Below are 24,988 nucleotides of genomic sequence, written 5' to 3' on the forward strand. Positions count from 1 at the left end.
TTGCAGGGCCCCTTTAAGACTCAAGCATTTTCTTGTAATTCTGCTATAAAAACCTTCAGGAAAACAAAAGCTACAGCACAAAAAGAATTTGTTTCGAGACATATTTAAATCGGATACTTCCCAAGCGAATTGAGCGACGTAGTAAGGATTGTGTGCTTGATTTTTATTTATATTCAGAAATTCCCGCGCGTCGGCTGGAGGGTGGTATTTTCAATCTTGCAATCACACTAGGTACAAACCAGATGTAGTTGTATGACTAAATCAAAGCTAAAGACGGCACTGGAAAAACGGCTATTTTACAAAACAAGCAAATAGCACGAGATCCCTTCTTTATGAAATCTCTGGGTGTCGCTAAAAGACTCGGCTGCTTTGCAACGAAAAACAGGATCGCTGTTTGTTGGTCTACCTCCCGCCCGATGTTGACCTTCGACATTTTGGAGTATGGCGTATTTAGCTGCAACACTCAAACAAGTTTGGAACCCCTGGTATTGGGGGTGTTCACTGGACGCCCTTTGATTGCACTGTTCAAAGCGCATGCTCAGAACAAGCGTCACATTAATAGGCTGCTACGACCGGCAATATTCATGGTGTAGAATGCACGATGCAAAAGAACTGTGGAAGCAGGCCGTTAGCACGCACTCAGCAGTCACGCATACAGCCATGGCCACCAGTGAAAACTTGCTATAACTTCCCGCAGGCTAAACATATGCACAACACATACACAAAACAAAGCAAAATCTCGAGAAAGGTTGAGTCGACATCACGCGTGATCAACATAATAATGACGTTGAAAAACAAAATTAATAGAAGTAGGAACTGCCGTCTTCGCAAGTTATAGCGCGGTTCGTGCCTTCCTTTTCCCCGGTTTCTTTTCATCGAGCGGACGATAAGGAAACCTCGTGACTCCAGCCGTGCTCCTGATTGGCCAGATCGGACGGCCGTGTCGTCTGCTACGAAATCTCGATTGCGAGAAACGGACGTCGTCTGCTCGCTGGGCACACTCACGCGGGGGATCGTTTTCCAAACCGGATTGAGCTCCTGCGAGAGGAAGCGAGAACAGTGACCGTGAAGCCGTGAAGCACTCTCTTCGTGATTTAGGAGGATTGTGTCCCCGTCTTTCCTTGTCCCCTGGGGGTCCCCCTTTCAGTTTCGGCGAAGTCGTCGTCGGAAGGCCATCCAAAGACTCGAAGATGGCGTCGCTTGCCGCCGTCTCGGTTCCAGTGGCTGTTTTTCTCCTCGCTCTTATAACCGACAGGTGAGTGTGTTTACGATTGCGATTACAGGCTGCAGCTGGCTCAGCTGCAGCCTGTGTGACAGGCTGCAGTTGAGCCAGCTTTCGAAGAAGATACAAGCCTCCACAAAACTCAGTCCAGATGTGTTCTTTAATGTCAAGACCCACAAAGCAAACTTTCCGTTAAGAGCGATTGTAACGGAGAGGGATGCGTGGCAAAAAGAAGTAGGGGGCTTCCCTCGTAGGCAGTTGGCCGGCCTTGAATTGAGTGACCCATTCCTGGTGCGGAACTCGGAGGCTGTCATAGAATTTTTGGCGAAGGGCGACCAGACCTACGCGGAGGATTTTCTATTGAAGTGGAGGACCTTTTCTATTCCATCCCGCATGACAAGCTTTTCCCAGCAGTAAAAAAGTGCATTGAAGAAAACGATGAAATAAGCTTTAGAAATTCGAGCGGAGTAAGTGTGGAACTTTTTTAGAGTTACTAGAATGCTACCTTAACTCAACATTTGTGTCCTTTGGGGGTGGTATTTACGTTGAAAAGCGAGGCATATGTATCGGCTCCCGTGTTGCGCCAGTGCTCTGCGATATATTTTTGGCTGAATGTGATAAGAGAATACGTAAGGATATCGAAAGATTGGGGGAATTCACAATCTCTCTGTATGTGGATGATTTCTTGGCGCTTGCCCCGAAGTCCGTCACTGTTACCATGGGCTTAATCAACGATGTGCTAAATTGTTTTAACTTAAATTCAGATGGATTGACGTTCACCCATGAAACAATGACGAAATAAAGCGTTCAGTTTTTCGATTTGAGCATCAACTTCGAAGTTGACCATGTTTGTTGGAAATATGAGCCGCGAACTAAGAAAGGGGTTCTGCCCTTCAATTCTGCGCAATCCAAACTCGTTAAAACGGGAACCGCATCGTGCCTAATGAGAGTCTCGCTGGCAAAATCATGCCACCATGTCGCGAATGAAAGCTTCCTCGCGCAGGTGAATCGTCTAAAACGCGGAGGGTACCCCGATCGCTTCTTGGGGGAAGTAGCGGATAACCTTGTTTCCAAGATGAAGAAAAAAGATGGCGATCATATTCCTTCCAGATCGACAAGTAATAAGACCGGCGGTGATCCTTACATTCACAATCTATCGCACAATCTAAAAAAAGTGGCGGCTCATTTTGAAGTGCCAGTGGTGTTTTCAGCGCCACACAAGCTGTCTCATCTATGTTCAAAGATAAACAACGACAAGGGAGGGGGTAAAGTGTGTCAAAAGAAACACGCTAATCAATACGTGGAGTGTGCAACGTCAGTGGTATATAACATACCAATGAGTTGCGGGAAATCGTATGTGAGCCAAACAGGGCGTTGCATTAATGAGGGGGCCAGGGAACACGCCTGGTCAGTGAAACAGTCCCCGCCGGGCAATCTTGCGGTGCCCTGTGGTAGATGCCCATGTGGCCCGGAACAGGAAAAAACAACAGTTCTGGGCAGATACGTAAACAAAACATGGCGAGAAAGGCATGAGGAATTCCGCATAAGAAAGCAAAGGCAGTCTCTGTGTATTAGAGCGCCGTCACTGCACTTAACAAATAAAGAGTTTTTCTTTTTTGAGCCAACACCCATATAGACGGTATTAATAGTCAATGTTTGTTTAAATAAACCTTCAGTTGTGAGTGCGCTTCGTCTCTGTCGCCTTCGTCCTTGTTCATTCGGCGCTTTCCATTCAGCTTACGAATATCTCGACGATCCTGCATGTACGACAGCTGTGCGGGAAAGGATGTGTCGAAGTAACGTCCGTAGTTTACATCCACTCAAAAAGGCTTTCAGCACAAACTCATTTCATGTAGCGGCCGCAAATCACAATACACCGATGGGTATACACGCAGAGACTAGATCGCTGTATGATTCGCCGATTTTAAAATTAAATGCATTGTAAAGGTTTTTTGTTTTTTTTCGGGTGCTTGTAAACAAGCAATTTTTCAGAACGAGCTTTTCCAAAAAATCGGCGAATCAGCTCGTGATCTCAACTCTGCACATTCCCATCGGCGTACGCTGGTTCGTTGATGCTTTAAAGGAGTTCGTTTCGGAAGCTTTTTAACGTGCCCGCAAAACTGGGGGTATTACATGAGTTGCCACCCCGAGCAGCCCGCAATCTTTCTATGGTTAGGCCCTCTCCGTGTCACTGTCACTCTGATGGCGGGCACCGGATTATGTATATCCGCAGATCCGGCTTCCAATTCTCGGATCTGACTATACGGAACGCAAGTTCGTCTGCTTCTTGAGCAGTGAACTGCGGTGACGTCAGAGAACGCCGAGCTCTGATTGGCTTCAATGGGAAGGATAGTGGGTAGACATCAATGCTAGCTGCCTCGAGGTCTACCCACTATCCTTCAATCAGAGCTAATCAGAGTTCGGAGTTGTGACGTCACCCCCAGCGCAAGAACCAGACGAATTTGCGTTCTGCATGGTAACGGACAGCTTAAAGAAAAGCAGGGCGTGGCTTACGATATTCACGCTTCTTGTTTTGTGATTGGTTCCTCGGTCGCTCATGAGGGCCAATGCCGTAACCTGATGGGTCGCCGAGAGATATTGAGATGCCCGGGACATCGCCATGCGCCGCGTTTCTTAGGATGTCGTTGAATACGGTGTTGTTGAAAAATAGAGTGGGTGTGCTGACGAGCTGGTGATGGGTATACGATCATAAAAGTAACACCCGAGACTTCGGTGAGGGACAAAGAGCCGGAGTCACACTACTCGTGCCTGCATCATACAAAACGCATGGCTGTTCGTTGCGGATGTAATGACCAAATCATCTGCGGGCACACCTCAGGCGTTTTCAAAGCACGTCTTTCCCATACGTATGTATGCTTCGAACATCTCTGCAGACAGTTTTTGCACGACCAATCTGAAAAGACCGTCACGCAAGGAAAAAACACGTTTCAGACAATAGAGAGTTTTAGGGAACCGTTTCTGCACATCCGATACGGTGCGATGGGACCTCCGGTACCAACTGCGCATGCGCTATCACCGAACACTCGCGCATGCGCAGTGCGTACCGGGGGCCCCATCATACCGTATCGAATATGCAAAAATGGTTTCATAAAACTCTCTACTGTCTGCAGACTGCCTTTTGTATGATGTAAGAGTGTGGTCCCAGCTTTAAAGGGGCGATGCAACAATTTTTGTATTTTGCGCAAATACCGCTTAGACCGGATCCCTGACGTTAATGACCTGTGAAATACCCGCTCGTTTTTCACCCCACGCAATTGAAGTCGCAGAAAAAAATAAAGAAAAACGAGCAGAGTTCACCCCCTCAACTCACAGCCAGAACAAGCGGCTAAGTCATCTAGCCGATTATATGCCGCCAATGTTGATCATAGCCATGCGCTGGGGTTGGCAAGGCACAGGACACGCGCTGAGTTCCAGACATTGTTGTGGTTCGGCTGTTGTCGTCGTTTCAGCGATTGGACACAGGACACTACCCGAATGCTTCTCGAGCTATCGATTATCACGAGCCCAAATCGAGCGTCCACGCCATGCTCGGGTCCAATCTATGAGCCGCATTCAAATATCATCACTGGGCGGTACTGCGACCGCCCAGCTACGTCATCAGGTTTTGCGAAGCAGAGATTGAATGGAAACACTCGGTTTTGTCCTCGAAATTACAGCACAACAAAGGAGTTTCTCGGCCAGTGGCGTTGCGTGCGAGTATCCTCTCCCACTATTGCCAATAAGCTCGTGTAAAGCGAAAAACATTCCAACTGAATATCGTTGCACCGCCCCTTTAAAGTCGAAGAAGAAAGAGCCAGAAATCAACATTTTGCGATTTATTTTCTATCAAGTTCGTGCTGCTGGCTCACTAGATTTCGGTGACACGCCACGCGAACCTCAAGGTGGTGTGAGGTAAACCTTCATTCGCTGGAGTGGCCGCGGGTTATATCGTCAAAGTTACGCTACTGCCGACTGCTTGATAGCGGCACTGTATCAAGCGTCTATATAGGAGTCGTGATAAGAGTGAGTTCGGCTGCCTTCCTTTTGCATATTAGATTTTTCTTTCATCGCTGGGGAGCATCGCTGTCGCGTTTGTACTGCGGCTTATAATCTCCGATAGCTTGCGCGTATCGAACACTCGCGGTCTCGTCAAAGCAGGGGCTCTAATCTGGGCACTTGGCGAAATAGCCAGCGACAAATTCAGTGGCCGTGATTGGCTGCCGCCGCGGTTGCACCTTGTCGCCGGGCGATCACGGCGGTCGAGTTCCTCGCCGACGTTTTTCGCCAAGTGTCAAGGTTAGAGCCCCCGAGCTGGTTAATACTAAATCATCCATATCGGGACCTGCGTGGCTTTTATTCTGAATGAAAGACGCTTCGAAGGCGATGTTTTATCTTTGTTTCTCTTTTTCTCGCAGTGACAAACGGGCAATGTCGGCGTATAAGTATACAGGGTGTCCCCCAAAAAACCTACAGAGGTTTTTTCTTTGCCGCCCAAATAAACTAAGCATGGCCGAACACTCGTTCTTCGCCCAAATATAGCGCTAGCGGTCCGAACCAGGGGCCAAAGGTTCAGAACTAACTGTAATCTCATTCAAAAGTTATAAATGGTTTCCTGAAAATTTCAATGGGAAAATGGTGGCCGACGGAACTCTCAAAAACACGAAGCCGAATGGCGCCAGTTCCTGAAAACGGGCGAAAACGGGTACCATTTTTCCTATTTAATTTTCTAAAATCAATTTATAACGTTCTAATGAGATAACCGTTAGCTATGAAACTTTGGCATCTGCTTCGGATCCCTATAGCGCTACATTTTGGAGGAGAGTGAGCGTTCGGCGATACTTAGTTTATTTCTGCGGTGAAAAAGTAAAAAAAAAAAAAAAAACAGTAATTATTTTTTGCGGCACGCTGCACTATAGAAACCACGTCGAACTTTAAAACTTTTACATGGTCGTTCAGACATGCCACATATAATTTAATCTTACGTTCTTAGTGCTGACCTCGCGAATAATTCCTACACAGTCCGAACCAACTGACGCGTGAATAGAAACAAAGAAAAATGTTTTGATACATTTAGTGCCAACAATACGTTACTACACAAAATATAATGAACCCAATTCATTCTACGAGAAAACAATTTACATGTCTTTAAAGTTGTGACAAAAAACATCGAAAGCCGAATAACCGGAAAGGCAGAAACAATCACAGGGGCCACAAAAACAAAAAGCATGTGCAACTTTTACTAGTCTAATAGGATCACTGACAAGGCAAGAACTTTATCAAAGCGGCCTACCGTCCTACATGTTCAAATTACAAACAAAAAAATATGGTGTAAAGGTTCTAAGCATCGTCGTCAAACATAATTGAGAAAAAAAATATACACTATCTCTTCAAGTACAAACTAATTGACTAGAAAAAAAAACGACATTATCACCGTTAAGTTAAAAAAAAACTGGAACATTAACTCGTCACACCGGAAGTTACATATTGTAATAGGTGTTTTATGGTAGCAAATACAGGACAGAAGTTTTCTTTATTGGCAGCAGGTTTGTTCCCTTTTCTCTGTATAAGGGGGGTGGGGAGCGGGGTCATATTTAGTAGACAGTGCGGAGCTGCATTCTGAATATTTATTTATTTGAGAATACTGCCGGCCAACTTTTGAGGGCCAAGGCATGATAGACAAACATCAGAAACCACCAATGAGTCGAATGAACAAACAACAATAAAGAAGTAACTTAGTCATTGGTGACAAAAAACAATTCATCAACTGCACCCGTAAATAAAGCGGTAGAAGCAATCGCCGTCACACTTGGTGGCAACTCATTCCACTCACTAAGAGAACGAGGAAAAAATGAGTTTTTAAAAACATCTTTTCTGCAGCGGAACTCAAGGAGCAAATTCTCGTGCTTCTGCCTTGTAGCTCGACTCGCGTTATACTGCAAATAATCATCAAAATTTAAACCAGCGTTATTATGAATTATGTTATGCAAAAATGTCAAACGCTTTACTTTCCTTCGACATGATAATGTAGACATTCCGGAGGCGGTATACAATGGTGACACGTGTGAATCTTTGCCGTATGAGTTGTAAATAAACCTAAGCGATTTTTTAAGGCCTTCCAATTGGTCAATAAGCGAGTGCGGGTCCCATACAACGTCAGCATATTCCAGCAAAGGACGAATCAGCGATTCATAGGCCGTCAGCTTTGTCGCAGGAGTACAGTGACACATTTTCTTACGTAGCGACCACAATTTACTTGACGCTTTTGCGACAGTCTGCTCAATATGACTAGCCCAGCTTAAGTTGGACGTGATAGTAACACCTAGATACTTGTATTTATTAACTACTTCTAATGCATTTGAATGAATAGAATAAGAAAAAAATATAGGCGCCTTCTTCAGTGTAATTGACATCTGCACACATTTCTTGAAATTCAAATTCATTTGCCATTTTTGACACCATAATGAAATCATTTGAATACTCTCCTCTAAGCATTTTTGGTTAGATACACAAGACATATTTGAAAGCAATACACAATCATCAGTAAAAAAACGGCACTGTACCGAGGGCTTATCAACTCGCAGGTCATTGGTAAAAACCAAAAAGAGCAATGGTCCGAGTACCGAGCCCTGGGGCACTCCAGAAAGAACAGGTAACTCTATTGATTCAGCATTGCCTACGCACACAAACTGTTTACGATTTGTAAGGTACGAGTCTACCCACCTCAGTAGGCGATCATTGCCCGACACTTGCTTCAATTTGTGCAGTAACTTGCGATGCGAAACCCTGTCGAACGCCTTCGCAAAATCTAAGAAGACAGTGTCGACTTGACCATTGTTATCAATCACTGAACCGAAATTGTGGACCGTATGAAGCAGCTGTGTCACTATCGAAAAGCCTCTTCGGAATCCATGTTGGTAATCTACTAAGAAAGTTTCAAATTCTAGAAAAGTTACAATGTGCTTAAATATGAAGTGTTCGAGAACCTTGCTACATATGTACTCAACAATGACACTAGTCTGTAATTGCAAACACTTTTTTTCTCTCCACTTTAATATATAGGGACAACTTTGGCTACTTTCCAATCTTGGGGCACGTCACAAGTTTTTAAACTGCAAGAGTCAATCACGTAAAGAAACTTGGAACACCATTCAGCGTACCTTCGTAAGAAAGCGTTAGAAATTCCATCTGGGCCACTCGACTTTCTGGTGTCTAATTGCAAAAGACTGTTAAAAATACCTTCTGTAGAAACCACAAAATCACTGATTCCACAGCTGTCATGATTAAATGAAGGCAACATGCAGTTATCAACGGTGAAGACAGAAGAGAAAAAATAATTAAGCTCACTTGCTATGCTCGCTTCATCGGCAAATGTCTGCCCGCTATTAATAAGCTCCTTAATCAACACCCTTTTTTTTTTTGTCAAATGAGCCCAGAACTTTCTCGGATTTTCTACGAGAAAGTTGTGCATCGTGACATTAAAGTAACGATATTTAGATGTGCGCACAAGGGTCCGTAGCTCTTGGCGAAGAGCAGGAAGCATAAATTTTAAACTTGGTTGGAACCTATCTACTCGATTTATCTTTCGCTTTAAATGTAAAATATCGCGCGTCACCCATGGATTGTGCCTCATCGTTTTTATCGGTCGCTCTGGAATAAACTTATCAACACATGTAAGGATGAATTGCTTAAAAAAGAGCCAAAGGTTATCTACTGAGTCCGGGTTCGCATCGTAAAACGCAAGAAATCTGTCTAGAGCCACTTCCAAGAAGTCTATAATATCGATATCATTCGCCCTGTTGAAATCACGATAAGATTTTGCTTCGGTTTCATTGTGTGCATGCTGCGGTGCAGATAGGTCACATACAACTATTGCATGGTCAGATATGCCATCCGCGATTGATACGTCAAGAATACTTCTTGTAACGACCACAGATAAAAACACGAGATCAAGCAAGGATTCCCTATCATTTGACACACGTGCGGGACACTTGACCACTTGACTTAAATTATTACTAAAAGCAATGTCAACAAGAAGCCTAGACTGATTGCATATCCCATTGGGCATCACGCAATTCCAATCTATATCTGGCAAATTAAAATCACCGGCCATAACTATACGTGAAAATTGCTTGGTTTAAGTTAGAAGAAACTCAGATAAACTCTGTAGGACATCAATACTGGCCTGAGGACATCTATATACTGCTCCTTCAAGCATTGATTGGCAACCAAAACGTATAGAGGCACAGACCATTTCACAGTCCTGGACGTGCTCAATAGACATGCATGGAATGGTGTCCTTGATCAAAAGAGCGACCCCTCCCCCTCTTGAGCCACGATCCCGTCGGAATACTTTGAAACCATGAGGAATATCTGATTTTTCAGAAGGCAGAGACTGAATGGCGTAATATGGCCTCGGTAGCTTTTACGCCGTTAAGCCCGTGAAATAACCCAATCAACAAGACAGCGTCTCCATTTCGCTTGAACCATCGTGCTGCTAGCCGATACAAACAAAAACATTGGGCAACAATTTTTACCTTCAAAGTCCTAGCTATAATTCGTGAAATGCATTACAGGTATGATTGCGTGTTTTCGGTGTTTATTTTTCGTCAGATTCGGAGTGTTTGTTTCGGAGTTCATTTGTTCACGAAAATTCGGAGTATAAGTCGAAGAAAAAGGCACAAGACAAGGCGTCTCAATTGAGACGTTTTTTTCCTGTGCCTTTTTTCTTCGACTTCAAAGTTTGCTTTGAGACGCCTTCTCCTGCGACATTTTTCTTCGGCTAGAATGTTTAATATTTTTTCCTGACCACCGTCTCGAGTTTGAAACATCATGGTTTACTATCACCAACTCGCCTGCACACCACTCAATGTATTTTCACAAATAGCATGGCCCAAACTGGATGCCGAAACAGTGGCTCCTTTCGTGACCCGAAGTACAATAACCAGTTTTCCCGAATAAGCCTCGACGAGATAAGCGGTGAAACCCCTTTTGACGAAGGTCCGAGATTTTAAAGATAACTGTGGTGGAATTTTCTGAGGACCATTGACACTGTGCACTGACCAAGCTTATAGGTAAAATACCAAAAAAGGGGAAAAAAATGTTTCTCGTTTTTTTTTTTTTTTTTTTTTTTTTTTTTGCAGTGGTACATAGGAACTGAGAGTTTATGAGATAAATCCGAATTGTCGAAAAAGTTCCAGGCGGGAGGTTTTCGAAGTTTTCCGGATTTATCCGAAAACACGAAACAATCACCAAACATTGATTGGTGAGATTGGTCTATTGGTGACGGATTTGGTGTGTCCCGTGACGGATATTTTTTTCGCTAACTTTAGCGGGAAAACTAAATGGTTATATAGGTCACGTGACGTCAGGTCACGTGACGTCCATTTCCCTCGCTAAACGTAGTGAGGAAACTGGATTGCTGTGTAGGTCACCAGACGTGAATTTCCCTACTAAACTTAGCCGGTCACTGAATTGTTCCATAGGTCACGTGAAGCTAATTTCTCGCTAAGTGTCTAGCGGGGAAACTAAATAATGTTTTGGCCACAAGACTTGAATTTTCCCGCTAACTGAGCGCGGAAGCGGAGTTGACGTATAGGTCATGAGCCGTCAATTTCCCAAACATGTATAGGTCCCGTGACGTCAGGTGAGTCACGTGACGCCACTTTCCACACTATGTTTAGCTGAAAATGGACAGACGGTCGGGCGGACGGACGGACAACATTTTGGGATGGGGGGGTAGCGTTAAAAAGCATTTCACGCTTTAAAAGCAAAAACCGAAGTTCGGCTGCGGGACAAGCTTTTTGCGACTCCAGCGAACTATTCGGGGTGCGCAGGTCAGGCAAGATGGCGGACGAAAGGAGGCCGTTTTCGTCGTTCAGCACGCCGACCGCCATAAAGTTCTTGCATTTCAGTGTAAAATCAACGTTACATATAAAAGCAAAGCGATTTTTCGACAGTAGAAGACGTCTTCTAGTCAGTGTGTAGGAATGACACGGCGGAAGCATAAGAATAATTACTGGAAACGATGTTTGTTTCTATGCTGTCTAGGAGAACCAAGCAGCGAGAGCAGTCGAGAGTCGAAACGACCTCCTCTCCTAATCTTCACGGCGTTGCCGCTAGCCGTGGTACAACTTGCCATTTATTCTGTATTACGCGATTTTTCTAGCTAAATAGTTTATTCTGTGTATGTTTAAACAGCGGAAAACTAGGCAGCCCCAATAGACGTCTGGTGCATAAGCGTACCAACCGGGGGGGGGGGGGGGGGGGGCGGGGGGGGGGGGCAAGCGCTTGCCCCCCCCCCCCCCAAGTTCTCAGAGTGGGGGGAGCAAGGCATGTGTTTTGCCCCCTCCCCCCCCCCCCCCAAAAAAAAAAAAAAAAAAAAAAAAAACAGCCGTCACTGGGCAGGGCAAATATTCTCCATCGGCGCCCAAGAGACACCACGGGCACCACCCGCGGGGAGGGGGGAGGGGTCTGGTTTGCCCCCCACTCAAAGACAAGTTGGTTCGCCACTGGTCTGGTGTTTCTGCTGCAGATGAAAAAGTTAGCCTGTGCTGTACGACTGTTAGCTAGGGTATTTATTGTGCGTTATGCAGTGGTGGCGCACGACCGCACGCCGGTACGTTATATTAATTTCCGCACAGAGTAAAGCCATGGGGCGAATCCGGGGTCCCCTTGCTGGCCTTTCTTATAGCACGACAAAAATGACCGCTCCGCCCGTCATAAGGCACACGGGAATTAATAAGGACTTTCAGTAGACTCTAAACAAGGGCTTCGTTTTGCTAGCGGGAGCTCGTCCACGTCGTCACTTTGAAGCAAAGATTGAGCAATGGCCCGCTGAGCCCGCTCTCCGCATAATACGATCTACTAAAACCCTCTATTGTCATGCGGACCGATTCTTTGAACTTTGAACTTTATTTCAGCAACATTATGCCGAGCACACCGGACAAAAAGCTAACAGAAGCTAGCTTGACTGGGTCCGGTGCCCTTGCATGTACAGGGAACACAATCATATTTAAACAATCCTAAATATTTCTTACAATATTCAAATCAAACAATTTAAAATGTTCCAATAAAAATTTTAAAATCACCGACATTAGAGAACATTTTTTTTCTTAATTTAACAACACAAAAAAGTACGCAATGTTTTCTTAGTTATACAATGAATATCGATGCGGTTCATTACAATGTTGTTAAGCAATGTAGGTAGATTATGAGCAAGCGACTGCAGTGCATAATTTGTACGGAAATGGGGAACCTTCCAGAATTCTCTACGACGAACATCGAAGACTGATTCACGCTCAGTCAGGTTTGCTAGCTGTGACAAAAAAGCAATAAACTCCAAAGTTGAAAAGGCGTAAGAAAATAGCAAACGATAGTCATAAATACAAGAAACTTTCATGATATTGTAGCTCAAATATAATGGTTCAGCATGTGTGTCGTACGAAACATTAGCAATGAAACGAATAATTTTTTTCTGAAGAGTTATTAGTTTGTTGACGTTACTTTTGGTCGTTGTGCCCCAAACTAAATGGCAGTAGTTGATTTGTGAGCCGAACAGGGCATGATAAATTTGAATCTTAACTTTTGTAGGCAAAAGAGAGCGACAGTGACCGATGATGCCAGCTACCTTTGCCAGTTTGTGAGTTAGAAATTCTATATGATGATCCCATTGCATAAACTCTGAAAAAATTATGCCTAGCGTTTTATGATGACTTACTATTTCAATTTCCTTGTTTCCAATCTTAAGAGCATAACTAGCATCAATATGTTTATTTACAGGTCTAAAAACAATCGCTTTTGTTTTGGTTGTATTTATTTCGAGGCCATTTTTTTCTGACCATAAGAGAAACTTTTCTAAGATAACATTACCTTTAATAATCAGTTCATCGATATTCGTCGCAGAAATAAAAATACTAGAATCATCTGCATACATTATAAAACGTGAGTGTTGACAAATGTTGACGATGTCATTTATGTACACATTGAACAGAAGTGGGCCAAGTATGCTGCCCTGCGGAACACCAGACTTCAATAGTTGCAAAGATGAGGTATTACGATTTATTGAGACACACTGTTTGCGATGTTGTAGATATGATTGAATGAGTGCCAAAGACGTGCCCCGTACACCATAATGGGAAAGTTTATCAAGAAGCGTTGCATGGTTAAGAGAGTCGAAAGCTTTGCTAAAGTCAATAAAAAGTCCCAGTGTCATCTGTCGTTGCTCTATATTTTTTAATATTAGTTCCTTCTGCGTTAACAAGGCGCATTCCGTAGACTTTCCCTTACGGAAGCCAAACTGGAAGTCAGTCAGCACTGAATGTTTATCAAAAAAGTTATCTAAACGACGCAAAATAATTTTTTCTAGCCCTTTGGAAAATATGGGTAGGTCCGATCAAAGCCGTATATTGTGAGAGTTTGGCCATTCATTAATTTGAATAGGCGAGCATCTTGTTTCCAACCCCAGGCCGCGAAACAGCCCCTAGCGGTGGTCGTGAGCTCTAAAAATACGACTCGACTGATTTAAGCCGTTTTAGCGTCGCTAGTTTAAAAAGGTGTAACTCTTGGTGACTGAAAACTTGGCACATCCGAGGTTTACGTCACGTCTATATTCAATGGTAGAATAAACGAACGCGCGTTCCAAACCTGTAGAGGGTTGAAAGTCCGTTTTAAACCCCTTGTGGCTGCTTACGACCTGCTGCGCAGCTTCGCTGACGACCGTAAGCGTCGAAAGCGGCTTAAGAACCGGTTTAGAGTATCTCCGGTCGTAAGCGGTGACGAGTGTGTGAACCAGCAGATATATAGTAATAGTGATGGTGATATTTATTTTATCTCATGAGAGCCGCGTCGTCGTAGAAAGGCAAGCACCTCACACCGCGCGTCCTTGGCGCGGCCAAGGACGCGCGAGGGCTGGGCCCGGCGCTTGAGTGCTGGGCCTGCTTGGACAGAGGTCTATTTTCCCCGTGTCCAGTTTCTCATGTCCTTCTTGTTGCCGAGCGGTATGCACCAATCCCCGGAGATATCACCGCAACGTGCACCTCGGTAGCAGACTATTTGGGTAATACGAAGGAGCACTTCCTGGAGGGAAAGTACGCAGGCCAGCTGGTTAGGAAACATAATTGAAAGAAAACCTGAGACTAGAGGTCCGTTTTTCTATTTGTCCCGGTTTCAGGTCTTCTTTCAAGGATACTTCTTGGCTGTAATATCATGGTGTGGGAGGAGATTGTGGCGCTTCGCTATACCCTTAACGGAGTGACCTGTACGCGCTCTATCAATCAGGAAGTGGCCGGTTTGGTTACTATTGTCATTGAAGTACGTGTTTGTTGTTTTGCTATGTACCGTATTGAAGTTTTTATTTCAGACAAAAAAAAAAGTGTCTGAATTGCAAGGGTAAAAGAGGATAATATTGTCTTCTGACGAGGTCCTAGCACTATATAGATACAGCACGGATCAGAAAAGAAAAAAAACGCTATAAAATTACTCACAGATATGAATGGGACATCCCACACATGGTGTATAATGCGCGTAGACCATGAAGTTGAGGTTCACACTGCAAGTCGTGAGACATAGGTAATATATTGTTAAAGGTTTTTTTTAATATCTGGAGTTAATTCAACTTTGATGTATATGTATATATATATATATATATATAGTTGCTAAAACTGGAGCTTCTGGTAATCGGCTCATGCGCAGTTGGGCCCGTGAAGCACTCCGAACGCCCAGTCCCCTCGGTCCTGTCCTCCGAAGTCGGAGACCCTCACCACCGGGCTCCCCGTCGCTGGGCCGAGCTCGCCCGGATCGCCGCAGGACACCCGCTGGCTCCCCAAACGCCACCTACGACTACTTCGTCCTCAGTCAGCAATGGAGTCCCGGCATCTGTGCCGCCGATTCTCAGGTGGGGCGAGCAAGTCAAAGGTCCACGAAAGACAAAACAAAATACAAACCGTCTTTTTTTCCGACACGCGACATAAGGATATATTGATTAACGCTCAACGATCACGAGGCCACCACAGGACTTATACCAAATTCATACGGCACCATAAAGGTACCTTTGGCAAAGGTACCTATATAAAGGGAGCTGGAGATCGTAATCACACGGTGCCTAAAGGTCCCTTCCGCTAAGGGAGGTCCTGTGTTAAACGGGGCTCGCCGAGCTCCATTTACAGCTACAGGGAGTAGCCTCGGACCAACGAACACAAAATAAAAATCACTAAGATATTAACATATCTTGTTTAATACACGATACCAAATTGAATATATATAAGTAGCAAATGATGAAATGATTGTGAACACAAATGTGATAGAATAATGCATTAAAAAGGAACGCATACCCCAGCTAGAGGAAGCAGTGGCGGCTCGTGGAAAACATTAGTGAGTTTTAGTAGGTCGTGCTTTCCCTTCGCTAAGCCCCTCCGCTCGCCGGAACTCTACAGCCACGGCCATCGGCACGAAGGCGCAGTAACGGTTAATTTTTAGCGGAGGGTTAACGGAGGGGGAAAGCGGTCTACTAAAACTCCCTAATGTCTGCTACAAACCCGAACGCGATGGACCACTGCGAACTTTTTTTGCGAGGTTGTAGACAAGTCGTCGGACTCTCCCGCCCAGGACCTTTTATTTTCGTCGTCATTCATCCCTTCTGTTTGATAGAATGTACAGCCCAGCGCGAAGCGCGAGGCGAGAGCTCTTTAATTCTTTTTCTTCTACGATCTGTATATACAACGAGACGCTTTACACACGCGCCAGATTGAGCCGCCATAGCCGCCCTTCTCTTGTCTTACCGAGATGCCGATCGAGCCACTGAAGCGGGCGTTGACGGGTCTTCACAAGGGCCTATGCTGGGCACAAGAACACAGTAGCATCTAAAATGGCAATAACCTGTCCTGCTGTGGTAATGATGAAGTGAAGCGAACGGAATAAGGGGGAACAAAAACTGAAGGTCAGTTATGGCGGCGCCCATGCACAGCTGCTGTAAAGCGTCTATATGAGAGTCTGTGTCTCACATCTTCCTGTTTCTAACAAGGAAATGTCCGGGGGCGTAAAGTATTGGTCGGACAACACATCTTCCACTTTTTGGACACACTTAGTCTCGATGCCTGTCTCGGATCAGATCCTCGCGGAGTTCTCCAAAGTTGCAGGTGTCCGCTAGGGCATGGAGAGCTACAGCAAAATCTTCGAATGACTCACCGTCAAGCTGAACTCTGGTGTTGAATTTCGCCCGTTCGAAGATGACGTTTCTTCGAGGAATGAAGTACTTGTCGTAGCTTTTGAGCACCATGTCGAAGGTTTTCCGCTCATCGGACGTCAACTTGAACGTGTTAAAAACGTTCTCTGCCTGGGGGCCCATCAGGTACACCAGCGTGTCGACTTGACTCTCCCTTGGACGGTCGCAGAGTCCCGAAGCAGCGCGGTAGCGCAGGACGGCGACGAAAACGTGAACGGGTCAGGCGGCGTTCCGATTACCGCCAGAGCAACAGAGCCGTCCGCGACAAAAATAAATCTAAGCATCTTTTTTTTTTTTTTTTTTAACGGCATTTGAGGTCGCACTATTGCATCTACAGGGTGTCACAAAAGAAAATTTACACGGTCTTTTTTACCGTAAAAATAAACTAGGCATCGCCGAACGTTCATTCTCCGCCCAAAGGTAGAGCTAGAGGTCATAACCAGATGCCAAAGTTTCAGCCCGATCCGATAACTTAATCAAAAGTTATAAGTGATTTTCTGAAAAGTTCAATGGGAAAATGGAGCCCATTTTTGCCCGTTTTCGGTTTCTGGCGCCATAGAGCCCGATGTGTTTAAAAACTCCGTCGACCGCCATTTTCCCATTGAAATTTTCACAAAATCCCTTATAACTTTTGATTAAGTTATCGGATCGGGCTGAAACTTTGGCATCTGGTTATGACCTCTAGCTCTACCTTTGGGCGGAGAATGAGCGTTCGGCGATGCCTAGTTTATTTTTGCGGTAAAAAATACCGTGTAAATTTTCTTTTGTGACACCCTGTATATCATCAATACGTTACACAAAAAAAAAAGAAAAAGAAGACGAAGACACGTTAGTCTATAATGATACTTAACCCGGATCAAGCCTTTTCCGATAACAACGTTGCTTTTGAACGATGTTTGAACGATCGCAGCACTGTAATTGACCACGTCCACTCAAAACTTCGCCCTAGTAGTAGCACCTGCCTCATATTTGCTGGTAAACTGAGCTCATGGTTGTGTAATGAGGTGTTCCCCAAGAGCCTGCTACCTTAGAGAACGGCAATGCTGCGGCGGGTAACGTTCATTCGAAGATAGTTGGTTTCGCAGCAGACGACTCTGCCAGCAGACGACAGCCGTTTCTCCGGGCCTCGCATCTGGCGGAGTGACAGAAACGCTTCCGTGACGTGTTGTCACGTGTCTAGCTCTGACGCTCTTATTGGGTCGCGGGGTCTGTAGCCTTCACAGTTCGCCAAGTTACCTTAAAACGAAGTATAGTGAGTCGCATACCTTCCGTTGATAGTGGAGATACAATGGCACGGACTCTTTTACCGCGCACACTCGAAATAATCTGTCTATGCAAAGTTGGTTGAATGATTCAGCCCAAATGTAAATGAAAATGGACTTAATGGTGATCATGTCCTTGCAGTGAACCCGCAACAAGGAACGTTAAGTAGTTTCTTGCTCATAAAACCCCAGGGAATAGGCAGAGGTAAATGTACACCCGTGAGCGATTGTCACGGTCCGGTGCGGAACGAGAGGGGAAACGCACTCGCCGTAGACCGCAACGTGGGTTCGGACTCCGGCTATCCCACAGTACGTGGGCTCCAGAGACGGGGGGACAAAGACAAGGCACGTGACGAACAAAGCAGTAGAAACATTTAATGAAGGCTATAGTAAGATGGTGACAAAAGTGAAAGGATAATACAGACACAGTCTCAATCAGGTGGAAGCATACAAGAAGAACTTAATAGCTATTGGCAAGACAGAGAGTACACAACAAGAGGAATAAGAACGACACCGCACTTTGGCGCAATCCGGTCCGACGAGGCTCGCAGAGGCGTGGACGCACCTGAGGTCGGTCGCTTGCGACGGGCTCTGTCTGGACGTGGCCGCGGTGCGCCAGAGGCGGGGGTTGTTGGCTTTAGACGCTGTCGCGTCACGGACGGTCGACGCACTGGGCAGTCCAGCAAAGGAAGGCCGCACAGGGTTGGAGCACAGAAGTAGCTGACGTTCAGTGTCCAGACGGGTCTTCCCCTTTACCGCGGTGCCCGAGGCTACGCCCGGAGCCGACAGGAAGAGCGGGTTGCGCTCTCGAACCTTTCAAGTCGACTCCCGCGCCGTTTCTCAGTTACAACCGAACAGCGCTCTTTCCGAACAAAGTAAACAAAACACACCCGCTCCCCTACAATCGCAATACACTCACACACACAAACACACACACACACACAAAAAAAAAAAAGGACCGTCACAGCGGCGAAGACACTTGTTGCCCCCAGCTCCAAAGTCAACACCAAAAACGCTCAACTGGGGCATCTGGCAAACTCATTTCCGAATTCCACGAACTGGTACCGCGCCCAAGCCTCGGGCAAAAGCGTCCCCCGAACGAGAGTCGAAGAGGTCATAAAGAAGTCAAGTTAAGGCTCGTTCACACTCTTGCAACCGAGTACGACCGAAAGAGACCAGACCGGTTTTCTTAGGACCGGATGCGCTGCAGCGGGGCTGGTCCTAAAAGATCGCAAGAGGCTTAAAAACCGGTCTGGTCTCTCTCGGTCGTACTCGGTTGCAAGAGTGTGAACGGGTCTTTAGGGTCCCAGTCGAGACCGGCGAGGTGCTAACTAGCGCCAACGAGGGAGTGTCACACCACCCGCGGTGACCGCATGGCCCCGCAGGCAGCCGACGGGGCGCCCTTTACAATACGCGTGGCCCGGCAGGACCAGGCCGGTTTTTGTGACAGCGATATGAAGGAGAACAGCCCTCTTCTTGTTTTCGACGCTCCTGCAAGTTTTGGAACAAGCTCTGTTCCAGAGGAGGGCAAGAACGCAAAGTTTAGACCCCAAGCCACGTACCATTTTAGACGTTGAGAGTTAATACAGCTTTAGGGAGCCGTAAAACAGGCAAGAAACCAGGTAAGGTGTTTACCTTTACATTGCTGGCGGCTGTACAAAATGCGTTTTCTTAAAAAGCTCGGCGAGCCATAGCAATAGGGTAGACTTTTTTTTTTTCTTTTTGTAGCGTCACAACTGGTGTGTGGAACATTTCGAGAGTATGTGCTGACCGTCTGCGCAGCGCTTTCGTCAAAGCAGATTATGTTAACCAAGAGGCTCCTCAACAAAAAAAAAAAAAAGCTATAGTGACATAATTATTGACATTTGTTTATTTTATTTCGACGTTTAAACTTTTCCTTTGTTTTTCGTTTCAACTTACAGTGCGTTTCCGCCAGCAAGCGGAACTACTGGACGATTCACGGACTGTGGTAGGTTTATCATTTCTTTTCGGGTTAAATATGGCGCACATTTGATGAAGAGCGAACAAGCGAACCATACCCGAGCTAAGCTTTAAAATTGGAAGTTCCATCTGTCGTTGAAGATTCAATGCGTCTAATTAATCGTTCGCTATTTCCATCGATCGCGATTTTTTCTCTTCCTTAGTTAGCCGGTCGTGGGGCCATACTGGGTGCACACGATTGCTCATTTCCGCTGTTTGGTGTCTGGTAAGCCACACAAGAAAGACGGCCTTAAGCCTTTTCGAGGCATGGTTGCCTCACATGTACAGGGTGTCACAAAAGAAAATTTAAGGGGTTTTTTTTTACCGCAAAAATAAACTAGGCATCGCCGAACGCTCGTTCTCCGCCCAAAGGTAGTGCTAGAGGTCACAACCAGATGCCAAAATTTCAGCCCGATCCGATACCTTATTTAAGAGTTATACGTGATTTTCTGGAAATTTCAATAGGAAAATGGTGGCCGACGAAGTTTTCGAATACATGGGGCTCTATGGCACCAGAAACCGAAAACGGGCAAAAATGGGCTTCATTTTTCATTTCAAAAATGGGCTTCATTTTTCATTTTTCCATAGCAATTTTCAGAAAATCACTCAAAACTTTTGTATAAGGTATCGGATCGGGCTGAAACTTTGGCATCTGGTTGTGACCACATATAGCGCTACCTTTGGGCGGAGTATGAGCGTTCGGCAATGCCTAGTTTATTTTTGCGGTAAAAAAAAAAAAAAAAAAAAAAAAAACTGTAAATTTTCTTTTGTGACGCCATGTATATGTGAGCTTCAAACACGTCCGCAGGCGGTTTTTGTGTGACCAGCGTGACGGAAACTACAAGGAAGAAACACGCCTCCCACAGTGTCTGATGTCTGTATTTTGTACGATGTATTAGCCCTGCGACCGCGGATTCCTAGCTGTGAGTGCGTCGAATACAAGCTCTTGTGGTTGTCTGTCTCGTTGCAGGCCAAGTGGAAATTACACCTCTCCCAGTTACTGTCTTGACGAGCGATTCAACGGCCACATATTGGACGTAAGCAATATATTTAAACACGCATTTGACCTCGACATTATTACGACTCTGATTTGATCTCCCGAATTCACAGTTTGTGAAACGAACACGCGATCAATGTCTAAACGGTGACGCAGCATTCGGGTCCAATCATCTGTCTGCACTCGATGTCACTGCGATGGCGTCGAAGCGGCGGTGCACGCGCTTTGGTTATTTTAGGACCATGGTGTTGGTCGAGCACGCTGAGAAGAGATGATTAGTGTAAACTCTGACATTAATGATTTCTTCATAAACCTTTTTCTCCTTTCCTTTTGTGTTCAGTGATAACTCTTGGACACGGGTTGAGGAAAGGCCGTGCGTGCGATGTTTAAGCGGTTTGTCGCATTCTCTTTTCGCGGCTGAGATGAAATAAAATGTACAAGAAATTTATCGGGATTTTTTTTTTGTTTCATTTAGAAGCGGGACACGTGTGCAAATAATTTGTGATAATTAAATTTCTTGGGGCACATATATTCATTTATAACCATAAAAAGGGTTAATTATGTTTAGTGCATCAATATCATCTGTTGGGCTAGTTGGTTAGACATGATCAGATTAAATTAGCGCAAACGTCAAGAGAAGAGAAAGGTAAGACAGGACAGGACAGAGCGCTCTGTCCTGTCCTGTCTTACCTTTCTCTTCTCTTGTCGTTTGCGCTAATTTAATCTGATTATGTTTAGTGTTTGAACAGCGCAAAGAGGACAGGAAGGTAGAAGAGAAGAGGACAGGACGAGCGCTGACTATCAACTGATGCTATTTATTCAGAAGAGGATGAGGTGCGCGAGACTCGAGAGTGCCAAAATGCACTTTTTTCATCAGACACACGCGCGGCAGCTTTTTGCAAGGGAATGGCCTGTGCCAGCAGGCGTCACCTTTTCTTCAACCGAAAGCGCAACCAGAAAACAAAAGAAAGAAAAGAAAGGAAAAGAAAAAAAGAAAAGAAAAAAGAAAAAGGAGAAAAAGCACGTGCTATAGTTTGCTGACCCAGGCGTGGTAACCTTCGCCACCTGGAGACCATTGAGCGTGCGATTGCCGCCTTTCTTCTTTTAGGAGCCTTTGTGTAGATTCTGCGCATTGTGATGTCCAGCGGTCTTCGCCTGATGGTGACCAATGATCTTGGAAAGTGTCAACCAAACTAAGGCCTTTCCCGCACATGCCTAGGTTGCTCTTCAAGGAATTCTATTTCTTTGGCAAGCAAGGTTATTGATGGAGAGCTGATGGCTCCTTCCCCTCTTTTGTATATCGAAAAGGCCTCCACGATCTCCCGCGTCCTAAAGTGTCTTTTTAGGATGGTACATTGACCGAATAAAGGGGAGCACAAACAGTCGCTGCAATGCCTAACCAAGTTACTGCCTGAGGTGTTTCCTATGGAGGCGGCATGTTCCCTCAGTCGATCATTGATACATCTTCCGGTCTGCCCAATGTATGAACGACCGCAGGAGAGAGGTAAGTCATATACAGCACCTTCTGTACATTCCGTGAATTGTCTCGCGTGCTTCTTCCCGCATGGTGTTTGGGAGATGGAGAGGGATGTAGAATTCACCTTTTTGCACATCCGGCCAAGCTTGTTGGGTGCCGAAAACACAACTCTGACTCCTACCTTGGCTGCAGTTTTTTTGAGGCTGTGGGAGATTCCCTGAAGATACGGGATGACTGCCGTGGGTAACTTTTCCTTGGTTACATTTTGACAAGGTTCAGCTTGGCTACGAGACTCTTGTAGAAGCCTCTCCGCCACGCTGCATATAATATGATCTGGGAAGCCCGCATTTTTCAGTCGATTCACTTGAGTGGTGAAGCTACTCGAGACCTGGTGGTGACAAGACCTGTGAAGGGCGTTTTTTATGGCTGCAACCGCAATGCCTCTCTTGACTAGCTTTGAATGTGCAGATGAAAACGGAAGGAAGGATTTTTTAGAGCGGGGCGAATACTTCCAACAGACATGATCTCCGAATAGAAGTGTCAAATCTAAATATCGCAGCTGTTGCTCCTCGGGTAACTCATTTGTCAGAGTGAACGGGCGAAGAGTAGACTTGAACGTATTAAAAATATCTCCCACATCTTTTGATCCAGTGTCATCGGATGGTCTGTACAAGACAAGAAAGTCATCAACGTATCGAAATATTTTGATGACTGACGAGTCCCGGAGTGAAATTTCTAATAATCTGTCATAGAACGCTAGGAGTAGATCACTGAGCGCCGGGGCTATGCATGATCCTATACAAACACCTTCGCGTTGCCGGTAAAACTCACTCCTGAACACTACTGTTGTGGAGCGTAAGTAAAGCATGAGAAGATTCAAGAAGTCCTCAGCTGCGATACCGACTGAGTTCTGAAATTGTAGAGGTCCATATCTATCAATGCCGTCGTTGACTGTTTCACAAATAGAGTCGTGAGGAAGGGAATAGTATAAGTCCTTAATGTCCACAGAGAAGGCCAAAACCTTCCCTTTGGGAAGTTGTTGAAGGTAATCTGACACCATGGACGGTGTTCTGACCAAGTAGGTATCTTCAACTTCCAAGACGAATAAGGACTTCTGGAGGTAGTACCCCAGAAGGCGCTGCCATGTTCCTCGTTCCGAGACAATGACCCGAAAAGGGCAAGCCATCTTGTGTGTCTTGGCCGAAAAGAAGGCCTCCAGGGAAAGGCCTTTGCAATTCCTCACTGATGAAGCGAGTTTCGTTAGATTTAGCCGCTCGCACATCTTGACGGCTTCCTTCTTCGTCTTTTCAGGTTTGTAACTCTTCAATAATGTAAAGTTACTTGTGATGGCCTCCGCGGCCTTCTGATTGTAGATGTCGTCGGGAACTATGGCGAACCCGCCTTCTTTGTCCGACAAGAGCAATCCAACAAGAGCAACAAGGAAGCCGTCAAGATGTGCGAGCGGCTAAATCTAACGAAACTCGCTTCATTAGTGAGGAATTGCAAAGGCCTTTCCCCGGAGGCCTTCTTTTCGGCCAAGACACACAAGATGGCTTGCCCTTTTCGGGTCATTGTCTCGGAACGAGGAACATGGCAGCGCCTTCTGGGGTACTACCTCCAGAAGTCCTTATTCGTCTTGGAAGTTGAAGATCCCTACTTGGTCAGAACACCGTCCATGGTGTCAGATTACCTTCAACAACTTCCCAAAGGGAAGGTTTTGGCCTTCTCTGTGGACATTAAGGACTTATACTATTCCCTTCCTCACGACTCTATTTGTGAAACAGTCAACGACGGCATTGATAGATATGGACCTCTACAATTTCAGAACTCAGTCGGTATCGCAGCTGAGGACTTCTTGAATCTCCTCATGCTTTACTTACGCTCCACAAGAGTAGTGTTCAGGAGTGAGTTTTACCGGCAACGCGAAGGTGTTTGTATAGGATCATGCATAGCCCCGGCGCTCAGTGATCTACTCCTAGCGTTCTATGACAGATTATTAGAAATTTCACTCCGGGACTCGTCAGTCATCAAAATATTTCGATACGTTGATGACTTTCTTGTCTTGTACAGACCATCCGATGACACTGGATCAAAAGATGTGGGAGATATTTTTAATACGTTCAAGTCTACTCTTCGCCCGTTCACTCTGACAAATGAGTTACCCGAGGAGCAACAGCTGCGATTTTTAGATTTGACACTTCTATTCGGAGATCATGTCTGTTGGAAGTATTCGCCCCGCTCTAAAAAATCCTTCCTTCCGTTTTCATCTGCACATTCAAAGCTAGTCAAGAGAGGCATTGCGGTTGCAGCCATAAAAAACGCCCTTCACAGGTCTTGTCACCACCAGGTCTCGAGTAGCTTTACCACTCAAGTGAATCGACTGAAAAATGCGGGCTTCCCAGATCATATTATATGCAGCGTGGCGGAGAGGCTTCTACAAGAGTCTCGTAGCCAAGCTGAACCTTGTCAAAATGTAACCAAGGAAAAGTTACCCACGGCAGTCATCCCGTATCTTCATGGAATCTCCCACAGCCTCAAAAAAACTGCAGCCAAGGTAGGAGTCAGAGTTGTGTTTTCGGCACCCAACAAGCTTGGCCGGATGTGCAAAAAGGTGAATTCTACATCCCTCTCCATCTCCCAAACACCATGCGGGAAGAAGCACGCGAGACAATTCACGGAATGTACAGAAGGTGCTGTATATGACTTACCTCTCTCCTGCGGTCGTTCATACATTGGGCAGACCGGAAGATGTATCAATGATCGACTGAGGGAACATGCCGCCTCCATAGGAAACACCTCAGGCAGTAACTTGGTTAGGCATTGCAGCGACTGT

The 24,988-nt window shown here is 45.5% G+C and overlaps 1 protein-coding gene across 1 annotated transcript in view; it reads left to right on the forward strand.

The window, feature by feature from the left end:
* The first annotated feature begins 965 nt into the window (after nucleotides 1-965).
* Nucleotides 966-24,988, forward strand: part of LOC8027661 (ribonuclease Oy) — a 38,552-nt gene continuing 14,529 nt past the window's right edge. The window contains exons 1-4 of the mRNA XM_029990409.3: nucleotides 966-1,255; nucleotides 14,912-15,113; nucleotides 19,624-19,670; nucleotides 20,652-20,718. Of these exons, the coding sequence (XP_029846269.2) occupies nucleotides 1,191-1,255; nucleotides 14,912-15,113; nucleotides 19,624-19,670; nucleotides 20,652-20,718 (381 nt within the window). The 5' untranslated portion in view covers nucleotides 966-1,190. The remainder of the gene's footprint in view (nucleotides 1,256-14,911; nucleotides 15,114-19,623; nucleotides 19,671-20,651; nucleotides 20,719-24,988) is intronic.

The sequence above is a fragment of the Ixodes scapularis genome, unplaced genomic scaffold (genome assembly GCF_016920785.2).
Source record: "Ixodes scapularis isolate PalLabHiFi unplaced genomic scaffold, ASM1692078v2 PGA_scaffold10__122_contigs__length_95168666, whole genome shotgun sequence".
NCBI lineage: Eukaryota > Metazoa > Arthropoda > Arachnida > Ixodida > Ixodidae > Ixodes > Ixodes scapularis.